Raw genomic sequence first — 12,553 nt, 5'->3', positions numbered from 1 at the left:
TATCTGTATCCTTCTATTAAAATACCATGCACGTCTTGACAGGTTCAATACTTGTCTATGGTGTCATGTGAAATAACAGCTATCCTATATTTGGCCAATCAAAGGTGAGTGACTGTCAGCTTTCCTAGGACCACTCGTTTCACAATAATTCAGCTGTCTCAGCAGGCTTATTATCAACTGATGAATGAGCAAAGTGCTTGTTCATTGGTTAATGATTTTTAAGCTTGCTTAAAAAAAAAAAGTCATCATTCTCGGCAGCATATTGTAAAGTGAACCTGTGCAGCGGAGAACAATGATAGCCAATGTGTACAGAATGATCAATTACTGATCGTGCTGTGCACATCAGAAGCATGGTCAGCTTAAGTAAACAGGTTATTCAGCCAGCACTGATCACCAAACATGATCAACAGTTGTTTAACACTACAAGTGGGTAGCATAAATGCACCTTAAGGGTACTGTCACACTCTGCAACTTTCCAACGATCACGACCAGCGATACGACCTGGCCGTGATCGTTGGAAAGTCATTGTGTGGTCGCTGGGGAGCTGTCACACAGACCGCTCTCCAGCGACCAACGATGCCGAGGTCCCGGGTAACCAGGGTAAACATCGGGTTACTAAGCGCAGGGCCGCGCTTAGTAACCCGATGTTTACCCTGGTTACCAGCGTAAAAGTAAAGAAAAACAAACCGTACATACTCACATTTCGGTGTCCTTCAGGTCCCTTGCCGTCTGCTTCCCGCTCTGACTGAGTGCCGCCGTAAAGTGAAAGCAGATCACAGCGGTGACGTCACCGCTGTGCTCTGCTCCGGCCGGCAGTCAGTCAGACGGCAAGGGACCTGAAGGACACCGGAATGTGAGTATGTACGTTTTTTTTTTTTTACTTTTACGCTGGTAACCACGGTAAACATCGGGTTACTAAGTGCGGCCCTGCGCTTAGTAACCCGATGTTTACCCTGGTTACAAGCGAACGCATCGCTGGATCGCTGTCACACACAACGATCCAGCGATGACAGCGGGAGATCCAGCGACGAAATAAAGTTCCAAACGATCTGCTACGACGTACGATTCTCAGCAGGGTCCCTGATCGCTGCTGCATGTCAGACACTGCGATATCGTATGGATATCGCTGGAACGTCACGGATCGTACTGTCGTAGCGACAAAAGTGCCACTGTGAGACGGTACCATAAGGGTATGTGCACACGTTCAGGTTTTTTCGCGAAAAAAATGCTATAAAAACTAATTAAAAACGCATGCATTATGCATTCTATCATTTAGAATGCATTCTGCATGTTTTGTGCACATGGTGCGTTTTTTTCCGCGAAAAAAAAAAGCATTGCGGTGAAAAAAGCAGCATGTTCATTAATTTTGCGGATTTTCTGCGTTTTTCCTTCAATTCTATGCATTTGGAAAAAACGCATGACAAACGTGTCAAAAAACGCGAAAAAAACACATGCGGATTTCTGGCAGAAATGTCCGGTTTTTGTCAGGAAAATTTCTGCAAGAAATCCTGACGTGTGCACATAGCCTAAAGGGGTTCTCTAGGAATGTAATAAAATGCCACCCCACCCCCTTCACATAATTCATGAGGCAGCCCGTTCTAGTCACGTGTCAAGATGGGCTGCAATATGAGGAAACATAGCTCCCAAGACATGTGTCTCAATTGACAGAGGCGCTGTATTGTAAACAAACCTTATGATTTTGCTTTTGTTAGTTGAGACACGTGTCTCGGGAGCTTAGTTTCTTCAGGCTGCAGCTTGTCCTTGTGACTAGGATTGACTGCAGTTTGAATTTTGTGACAGGAGCCATTTTTTCACATTCTTGGAGACACCTTTTAAGAGAATTATTAACCTACTATATGTCAGAACGTACACATTCGTTATCATGAAACCCATTTAGAGGACTTCCTATTTACCAAAGCCACAAAAGTTAAGAACAAAGAGATTTTTTTTTTAGCTAAAACCAGTGTTGTATGCGTTTGAAATTGAAATTGAAGAAAGGTTTGGACAGGTTGAAATCCAACATTCATAGCTCTTCTTTCCCTATCTTCCACTGAGGGAGAATCATAACAGCCCTGTACACATAGAGAATCAATGGTCCTGTGGAAATTGTCCGGTTTAGCAGACACGTAGTGTGTGTGGTCACCCTGAGGATTATAAACCAGTGCATTGCATAAGGAAAGTTTTCTATGCTTTTTAGTAAATCTTGTATACTTTTCTATAACCGCCTGATAATTAGCGCTGGATTTACAGCAATATCTGTAGGAATCATTCAAGTCAATGAATTGTAAATCTTTCTGGTGTAATTAAATTGAGAGATTGCACCGCCAGACAAGACCCCACTAGTACAACATCCAAAGTCTAAGTTCTCAGGGATCATGTAATAATCCACGTACTGCTGCATCCGGTTACCTTCTACCATTCCCAGAACCTTCTAGAGTGCCAAAGCCATCTTTTAACTTTGGATATCTTCCTAAATTTTTCACGACATCTTTGTGTCTGTATTTCATGTAAGCAATGTGCCAATATTAAATCTGACCTTCTTAACCCTGTATTGGATGTGTTCAATAGTCACTTGCCCATATAACCTTACGAGCAAAGTACAGGATGGTCTATAAACACATGCACAAGTCAATATGTTTGCAATAGTGAAGGTTGCTCAAAACCTATTGTTATATAACCTCCAGCAATATTCATTCCATTGAAATGCATAAAGCGTTTACCAACACAAAAATGAAACTGTGAAGTGGCGATTTATATTTTCATGGCTCGCTTCCATTCTGGCTGCATGAAGTAGAGTTTGAGGTTTTGGGCTATCGCTCTCCTTTACGTTCTTCTACTTTTGAGTGTAGTGACTTCCTTCCTGCAGTGTAACAAATAATTTGCAGACCACTTTGGCTTTGGACCACAGGCAGCACACTAGCCCAGTGCCCAGCTCACTTTTCCACAAGTCGGTGCTCAAGCGTCTCTTCATCATAGCATATAGGTCCGGCACGATATAAAGGCTCCTGCTCCTCATACCAGCGCGAAACGTCAAATTCCGGGAAGAAGAAGGAGATTTCTCTGCAGGCAGACTCCATGGAGTCTATTTCAGGGGGAAATAATCATATGGAAAATTAGAATATAAATGAGATGGCAAGTAAAGGAAGAACATGGAAGAATATTTTGTCTATCATTTAACACAGTGTCATTTTAGTCCTACAATTCTGTGTGACTAATTTGTTAACACCTCTTTCTAGGGTGAAAAGAAAAAATTCTGACCGCTATTCAGGAACAAAAAATATATACCGTATATACTCGAGTATAAGCCGACCCGAGTATAAGCCGACCCCCCCTAATTTTGCCACAAAAAAACAGGGAAAACTTAATGACTCGAGTATAAGCCTAGGGTGAGAAATGCAGCAGCTATCGGTAAATGTCAAAAGTAAAAATAGATACCAATAAAAGTAAAATTAATTGAGACATCAGTAGGTTAAGTGTTTCTGAATATCCATATTGAATCAGGAGCCCCATATAATGCTCCATAAAGTTTATGATGGCCCCATAAGATGCTCCATATTAAAATATGCCCCATATAATCCTGCATAAAGGTTAATAATGGCCCCATAAGATGCTCCATAGACACATTTGCCCCATATAATGCTGCACAAACGTTAATTATGGCCCCATAATATGCTCCATACAGACACTTGCGCCATATAGTGCTGCACAAACGTTATGGCCCCATAAGATGCTCCATACAGACACTTGCCCCATTTGCTGTTGCTGAGATAAAAAAATAAAAACCACATACTCACCTCTCGGTCGCTCAGGCCCCCGGCACTTTAAATATTCACCTGACTTAGTTCCGGCGCCGCTCCATCTTCAGCATCTTCTGCACTGACGTTCAGGCAGAGGGCGAGCACTAATCACCTCACCGCGCCCTCTGACCTGGGCATCACTGCAGAAGACGCTGAAGACGAAGCGGCGCCGGAACGAGGAGCAGGGGACTATCGCGCAGCGCTCCCCCTCCTCATTTTACTCACCTGCTCCTGGCGCGGTCCCTGCAGGTCTCTGCTTCCCCGGCGCTGCAGCTTCTTCCTGTATTGAGCGGTCACCGTTACCGCTCATTACAGTAATGAATATGCGGCTCCACCCCTATGGGAGGCGGAGCCGCATATTCATTACTGTAATGAGCGGTACCATGTGACTGCTCACTACAGGAAGAAGCTGGAGCGCCGGGGAAGCAGAGACCTGCAGGGACTGCGCCAGGAGCAGGTGAGTATAATTAGACAGCCCCTGCTCCCCCTCCCTTGCCGCCCCCTGGGTATGACTCGAGTATAAGCCGAGAGGGGGACTTTCAGCCCAAAAAAAAGGGCTGAAAATCTCGGCTTATACTTGAGTATATACGGTATATTTAAAGGGGATCTACTATCAGTTTCAGACTGTTCGAACCACAGGGAGTATGAAATCCTGATGGGCTTCCTTATGTTTTACTCCAAAATGCTATAATGTTCTAGAAAAAACATCATTTGAAGAATGGGCTGGCCACAGGGAGAAGAGGCTCTCCTCCAACTTCTCCCAGCCTGGTTTGACTTGAGTGACAGGTTTCTCCCCAAAAGCAAATATGGAACTTTACCTGTCAATCAAGTGAAGTTAGACGAACAGTTCTCCATGATGCCCAACTCGTTTTAAAAGTTGACCTTTCTGGAAGTATTCTTTTCCAATTCTGTTCCCATAACTCCCAGGGGTCCCTCATGCCATCTGACTTAGTAAAGGGATTTGGTGCCCTCGGTTCTCAGAAATGGTAAAGGCAACAGAGGTCTAACCTCCCATCAAACGTTAAAGTGGTTTTCCCTTTTAAGGATATTTATACACAGAATTCGTAATAAATGTATGATTGCTAGGGGTGAAGACCTTACGGGTACCAAGTCCCCATCATTCCAACTCACGCAAGTTGACGTGCGACTATATGTGTTGGAGGAGATTGTAGGCACATTCTCTATAATATTGGCATCATGCAGGCTCGTTATTTCATGTGTCCTTTGGTACATAAACCACAGTCTTACCTGAGCCATGAGTTGTGTTACGTGTGTCCGTCAATCCCAAATGACCTCGGATTGTTTCAGGTGCTGTAATCCGGGCCTTGAACACTTTTGTTGGACCCATTATTTTCCTCCACAGTTGAATTGCATCCTCATGAGCTAATATATATGCACGCATAGGGCCACTGCAACAATAAAGGAATTTAAATAAAACTGGGAAGTTTAAGAAACCATTTACAAATTTGTCTGATCCTACATGGGCAACATTATCAACTTATGAAGTTTTTAAAGAAGTTCAATTGCAACATATGGATCAGATCCACTTAAAGGGAATCTGTCAGTAGGTTCAATCATCCTAAGCCATCTATATTGGGCATGTAGGTCATAGAAAGGTGAATTAACTTATACCTTGTTATCTGTGATGCGATGACATGGTAAAAAAAAATCCTTTTTCCTTAATATGTAAATGAGCTAAAAGGAATCTGTCAGTAGGATCAACTCTCCTAAGCAGGTTATATTGGCATGTAGGTCATAGAAAGATAAATAAAATGATACCTTGATATCTGTGATCTGATGTTTTATTCCAGAAGAAATCCATGTTTTTCTTAATATGTAAATGAGCTGTTAAGATCTATAGGTCAGACACAGATCTCCCTGAGAATCTGCCTCCAGAAATTATCATAAATGAAAGGGATGTTTCAAGTAATAGACATTTAGATCAGGAGAGCAGACATTATATGTTTCACACTGGTAACAGCCCTTTTCATTTACATTAAGCTCTGAAAGCAAATTCTCAGGAAGATCTATGTCTGGCCCATAGATCTTAACAGCTCATTTACACATTCCTAAGAAATTCAAGGTTGTTTTTTTTTATAAGACATCGGATAGGAAATATCAAGGTATCATTTTATTCAAATGTTATGACCTACATGCCCATTTAGATGGCATAGGAGGGTTGATTCTATTGACAGATCCTTCTAAGATCTCTGGCAGGACATATTCTTCCCGAGAGCATAAAAATTTAAGTCGGTTCACAGCCAATTTTGGACAATTACATAGGGCACATAGGCACAAAAAGGATGCACCATCAAAAAAGTTCCAAGGGGTCCACTTGGAAAAAATTCAATAGCAGAAAGAGTACGTGTCCAAGTCAGGTGAAAAAAACTTCAAGGTTCCATTTATTCTGCTATAGAGGCGACGTTTCTATGGGCTATAGGTATTTTTCAGGCACTGTCGCTACAGTACATGCATTGTTTCCTGAAATAAAGGAAAGGGTTTTTTTGGTTTTTTTTACAGATTCTGTATTAATAATAAAAATTGCATTTTTCATAGTAGCCACTGGGGCTTTTTTAGACTTTAAAAGGGAACCTGTCACAAGGTTTGACTGATGATATACGTCTATCACCTTTCAGGCCTGATACACAGAATTCTATAATGCTGTATATCTTCCCCCAACCCGACCTGCAAGACAAGGAAAATAACTTTTATTATACTCACCTGAGGGGAGGGGTGGACTGGTCCGGCGCCTCCCATCTTCTTACCACCCTCCTTCTTCCTTCGTGTGGCTGACATGTCCCTACGTCATCCACAGTCTCCCGGCATCGCGCGCTTGCGCAGGCGTACTTCTCTGCCAGGACTAGGGCATAGTAAAGTACTACAGTGCGCAGAGATCGGGAAAGGTCAAAGTGCTTCGGTGTATGCACACTGCAGTACTTTACTCTGCCCTAGTCAGGGTAGAGAAGTACGCCTGTGCAGGAGCGCGATGCCGGGGAGACTGTGCGTATGATGTAGGGACGCGTCAATCAAACGAGGCGAGCAGGAGAACGGCATCGCAAGAAGAAGGGAGGAACCATATCAAAATCAGCGACGCCCCTCAGGCCGGACCGCCCTACAGGTGAGGATAATAAAAGGTCTTTTTCTTGTCTGCAGTTCGGGTTGGGGGGCTGATATATAGTATTCTAGAATGATGTATATCAGGCCTGAAAGGTGGTAGTCTTATGTCATATCAGTGAAACCTGGTTCCCTTTAAGGTCTACAAAAGCCTTAATGGACACTATGAAAATAGCAATTTTTATTTTTAATATAGAATCTTTAAAAAAAAGTCAACATTTAAAAGAAAATACATGTAACACAAAAATGGGATTTAAACAATAATTAATTTTCTGATTACACATTCCCTTTAAGTATGTCATTCATTACGGTTTTACCTTGACATGAACTCGACCAACCGCTGATAGAAGAAGCGTCCTACAAAGACAGAATTCAAATCAGCGTGAACAAATAATAAAAAGACCAGCTTCAGTAATTGCTATAATTAACCTCATGCGGCACATTACATGCTTCTAGAAATGTACTAGAGGAAACAAAAAAAATACAGTATTTTAAAAATTTGGGCGGCAATTCATCAACGCTTTAACCCCTTCACACCTGGATGATTTTACTTTTTTTTTTCTCTCAGTTTTTTCCTTTCCTTCATGAAATAACTTATTTTTTCCCCACCCATACAGCCGTATCAGGGCTTGTTTTTGTGGGACAAATTGTACTTTTGAGTTACAGCATTCATTCTACCACAGTGTACTGAAAAACGGTAAAAAATTCCAAGTGAGCCAAATCTGCACAAAAAAGTGCAATTACACAATAGCTTTTTAAAATTTTTTACTTAGATGGTAAAATTGACCTGGCAATATGTTTCTCCATGTCAGTACGACTATGCAGATACTAAACATGTATACGGTTTTGTTTTTTTTTTAAGTGGTGAAAAAAAGTTTGGAAATTTATTAAAAATAAATAAATAAATAAATGATCATTTTGCTTGTGTTGCCATTTTCTGAAACCTGGAACATTTCCGTCTTTCGGGATTTTTTGTGATGGCTTATTTGCACCCTGAGCAGACATTTTTACTGGTACCATTTTTTGAGTAGATCTGTTATTTTGATCGCCGTTTCACTGCATTTTATTGCAGTATTGCAGGAGCCAAAAATTTTTTTAATTCTGGTGTTTCGATTTTTTTTCGTTACGCTGTTTACTGATTGGATTTACTTTATATTTTGATAGATCAGACATTTGTGTATTTTTAATTTGTTTTAATATCAGTGGGACAAAAGGGGGGTGGATTTGAACTTGGGTTTACTCCTTGGAGCTCTCCACAATGAGAATATTTATTTTTCCATATAGATATGGCCTCAGGTTACAATATTTACAGATTACAATGGTTATTCCAGAATTAATTACCGTAATATTGTAACTTCAGGGACCTCTATAAATTTACTATTAGTAATATTAGGTTTCTATTCATTTAGTTTTACATTTAGTAGTTTTTACAATAACTTCTATACATTTTCCAGCCACTTTCCATCTCTTCAATGAGTATTAGAAAATGGAAAGAGGCCAAAGACACGTTCAACTTTGTCTACACTTATGCTCCAATTCGGTTTACATGGCCCAAGAGAAGTTCAAGTCTAGTTAGACTGGAAAGCCCAGAACTCCCCGGTAAATGCCCAGACTCGGCCACACAAATCAAAGCCCCAATGAATGTAACAGTCCTAATTTATATGATTTTTCTGCAGTGATAACAGTCATAGTGCACCGCGTTGAGGTTGAGCAGTCCGGATACCTCTCTGTCACCCCACAGCAACTGGGTTAGAGACATATTTCACCTGCATGTTCATGGTAAAATCGCTGAGAATCGTTTGCTGTCCATTGAAGTTCCTTATTTCTTACTATAAGAAATTTGTTGTCTAGAATCCTCTGATGTACAGCCTATGGAATATAAAAGAAAATCACTGTACAGGACACAAACCATGGACTGGAAACAATACATGTCAATGTGCATTTGATCTAAGAAAGAGGTAAATTTAAAGGGTTATTTCTGCTCTACTCTACTCTTTGGTATCGTGAGGTGAGCCAACGTCAACATTTAGGTCAACCTGTATGCAGCTTATTAAACTAACGTTCCATTGGTTTAAATGCTTATTTTATGTCTTCATAGATGAGTATTACTGATAGTGCTTTTAAAAAAAAAAAAAAAGGAAAGGCATTTTTTAATTCACTGTTTATCAATGTTTACAGCTCATTGCCTAGGAGACCGACCACCGCTGCTGTCCAGCTTGCACTGCAACAGAAGTTGGCCAAGGTTAGGAGAGAACTGTGGGCTCCAGCAGTCCTTCTAGTTTCAAAACAGTGTTTACAAGATGAACCGAAAAGAGCTTGTAAGCTTGTTCAGGCTTGTTTAGATGTTCTTTTGCATAGTTCTGATGCTCAATTTTATGGTGAGGGCAAAGGAGAGTGTTTCTTCTGATGACAATGTCATGAAGGCCATATTTGTGCATGTGTCTCTGAACAGCAGAACAACTCCAGAGTCTGCTAAATGTTTCTGAAGGACTTTTGCAGTCAAGTGGGGGTTCAAAGATTGCCTCTCTAGCAATCCTACGAGCAACTCTCACTGCAATTTTGCTTGATCTTCTAGACCTTATCTTGACCTCCACTGTTCCTGTTAACTGCCATTTCTTAATTATGTTTCGAACCAAGGAAAGGGCAACCTGAAAAGGCTCTGCTTCTTATAGTCTTTTCCTGCTTTGTTGGCATCCACCATTTTCATTTTCAGAGTGCTAGGCACCTGCTTAGAAGACCCCAAGGATGCTGTTTTTTTTGGCATGAGGTTAGAAGAGGCTGTGCTTTTATAAAACTGGGAAATCTGCATCACCTGGCCTTTGCTAATGATGATCTTGGACAAGCCATAACCCTAACAGGCTAATGAAGGTCTGAAACCTTGGTTAAAGTTGTCCAAGCACACAAATATCCAAGGGTGCCCAAACCTTTGCATCAGCCCATTTTCCTTTTTGTAATTTTTAAAATGTTTGTAAAAGCCCTTTTAGAGATCATTTCATCTTCAACTTGTTTAACTGTTCAAAACAATTTTAACCAGTGGTGCCCAAACTTTTACATGCCACTGTATGTATGTATCCATTAGCTATTTATCTCTGAATTATATACCTATTTATCTGTCGATTATTATCTATCCATCAATGTACGGTATATGTCCATTACCTATTCATCTATCTATGAATGATATATTAGCCATTATCTATTTATCTATGAATTATATATTATGAATTATAGCATATGGATAGCATCATCTGTCTGCTACCAAGTTGGAGGCGTTCGGTTGGTCTTATGGTGATGCGAGTGAATGCATTATGTTCGTCCCTTTGTTACAACACCAAAAATATAATTCCCCTAAATATCTTTAGAAATTGGAACAGCACTTTAAAACAAAATGAAAGGTGGGTGCATTCACACGGTAAGATGAATAAGGGACCAGAGCACCAAAATAAGACCCTGGTCATAGGCACGCCCCGATGTACAAAGATATCATTAAATGCAAACTTCACACAAAGATTAGCAAAAAAACACAAAACTGATTTATTTACCTCAGGTATCATTCTAATCGGTGTAAGGGTATGTGCACACGTTGCAGAATTGCTGAGGAAATTTCTGCGGCAATTTTGCAACTCCCTGCCGCGGGTAATATGCATGCGGAATTGGCATGCATATTCCCGCTAAACACTAGCGTTTTGCAAGCGTAATTAGCTTGCAGAATGCTAGCGTTTTCCAAGCGATCTGTGGCATCGCTTGGAAAACTGATTGACAGGTTGGTCACACTTGTCAAACATAGTGTTTAACAAGTGTGACCAACTTTTTACTATTGATGTTGCCTATGCAGCATCAATAGTAAAAGATAGAATGTTAAAAATAAAAAATCGTGGTATTCTCGCCTTCCGGCGTCCCCCGCAGTCTTCCCGCTCCTCGCGACGCTGCCGGCAGCTCCTGTTCCCAGTAATGCCTTGCGGCAATGACTCCAGATGACGTAGCATCACGCGAGACCACTACGTCATCACAGGTCATTGTCGCAAGGCATTACTGGGAACGGGAGCATCGTGAGGAGCGGGAAGGCTGCAGGGGGCGCCGGAAGGTGAGAATATCCAGATTTTGGTACCCAGGGCCTGGAGGAGAGTCTCCTCTCCCAAACCCTGGGTTCCATCCGCACATGATCCGCTTACTTTGCGCATGGTGGGCATAGCCCCATGCGGGAAGTAAGCGGATGAATGCATTCCTATGTGTGTGGAATCCCCACAAAGAATGAACATGCTGCGTTTTTTTCCGTAATGCGATTCCGCCGTGGGAAAAAACGCAGTATGTGCACAAAAAATGCGGAATGCATTAACCCCTTCCTGACCTGTGACGCCACGTAGGCATCATGAAAGTCGGTGCCAATCCGACCTGTGACGCCTATGTGGCATCATGGAGGGATCGCGTCCCTGTAGATCGGGTGAAAGGGTTAACTCCAATTTCACCCTATCTGCAGGGACAGGGGGAGTGGTACTTCAGCCCAGTGGGGGTGACTTTGCCCCTACGTGGCTACGATCGCTCTGATTGGCTGTTGAAAGTGAAACAGCCAATCAGAGCAATTTGTAATATTTCACCTATGAAACTTGGTAAAATATTACAATCCAGCCATGGCCGATGCTGCAATACCATCAGCCATGGCTGGAGACCGCAATCTGACCCCCCCACCGACTGACAGCAGCGATCTGCCGCCGCTGTCAGTCTTTCCTCCCCTCCATTCTGTGCTCCGCTGCCCTCCTCTCCCCTTCGCCTGCCCCCCGCTGTCCGATCCCACCCACCCATACTTACCAAGTCCCGGTGTCCGTCCGTCTTCAGCGATGGGCGCCGCCATCTTCCAAAATCGGGGGGCGCATGCGCAGTGCGCCCGCCGAATCTGCTGGCCAGCAGATACCGTTCCAGGTACATTTTGATCACTGTGATAGGTTATATCGCAGAGATCAAAATAAAAAAAATAGTAAATGAAACCCCCCCTTATCACCCCCAAAGGTAGGGAAAATAATGAAATAAATAAAATATATTTATTTTTATTTTTCCACTAGGGTTAGGGTTAGAACTAGGGTTAGGGCTATGGTTAGGGCTAGGGTTAGAATTGGGATAGGGTTGCAATTAGGGTTAGGATTGCAATTAGGGTTAGAATTATTATATGTGCACACGGTGCGGATTTAGCTGCGGATCCGCAGCGGATTGGCCGCTGCGGATTCGTGGCAGTTTTCCATCACGTACAGTACCATGTAAACCTATGGAAAACCAAATCCGCTGTGCCCATGGAGTGGAAAATACCGTGCGGAAACGCTGCGTTGTATTTCCGCAGCATGTCAATTCTTTGTGTGGAATCCGCAGCGTTTCACACCTGTTCCTCAATAGGAATCCGCACAAAAAACACTGGAAATCCGCAAGTAAAACGCAGTCCGAATCCGCAACGTGGGCACATAGCCTTCGATGTTGTGAATTCCGCTCTTGGGCTCCCTCCGGTGGTTGTGAGTAGCACTTTTGTGAGTTCTGCTCTTGGGCTCCCTCCTGTGGTTTTGAGTGGTATAGCTGCTTCTTGGATTTAGCATTAGCAGCTGCTTCCACTGATCGTCTTTCTGGCTCGGCTATTTTAGTCTGGCCTTAGCCCTCAATCAATG

At 42.3% G+C, this 12,553-nt stretch overlaps 1 protein-coding gene across 4 annotated transcripts in view; it reads right to left on the bottom strand.

Moving 5' to 3' along the window:
* Positions 1-2,175: 2,175 nt before the first annotated feature.
* Positions 2,176-12,553, bottom strand: part of NME6 (NME/NM23 nucleoside diphosphate kinase 6) — a 63,376-nt gene continuing 52,998 nt past the window's right edge. For 3 of the 4 annotated variants that reach the window (XM_077264316.1, XM_077264319.1, XM_077264318.1), the window contains exons 3-7: positions 8,678-8,780; positions 7,229-7,268; positions 5,046-5,206; positions 2,938-3,082; positions 2,176-2,860 (exon numbers count right to left, since the gene is read on the bottom strand). In XM_077264316.1, coding sequence (XP_077120431.1) covers positions 2,824-2,860; positions 2,938-3,082; positions 5,046-5,206; positions 7,229-7,268; positions 8,678-8,780 — 486 coding nt within the window. In that variant the 3' untranslated portion in view covers positions 2,176-2,823. Of the gene's footprint in view, positions 3,083-5,045; positions 5,207-7,228; positions 7,269-8,677; positions 8,781-12,553 lie in introns of all 4 variants that reach the window. The other variant, XM_077264320.1, reaches the window with a different exon arrangement.

The sequence above is a fragment of the Ranitomeya variabilis genome, chromosome 5 (genome assembly GCF_051348905.1).
Source record: "Ranitomeya variabilis isolate aRanVar5 chromosome 5, aRanVar5.hap1, whole genome shotgun sequence".
NCBI classification, from domain to species: domain Eukaryota; kingdom Metazoa; phylum Chordata; class Amphibia; order Anura; family Dendrobatidae; genus Ranitomeya; species Ranitomeya variabilis.
Note: the sequence above shows the minus strand (reverse complement) of the source record. Positions and strands in the feature narration are given on the sequence as shown.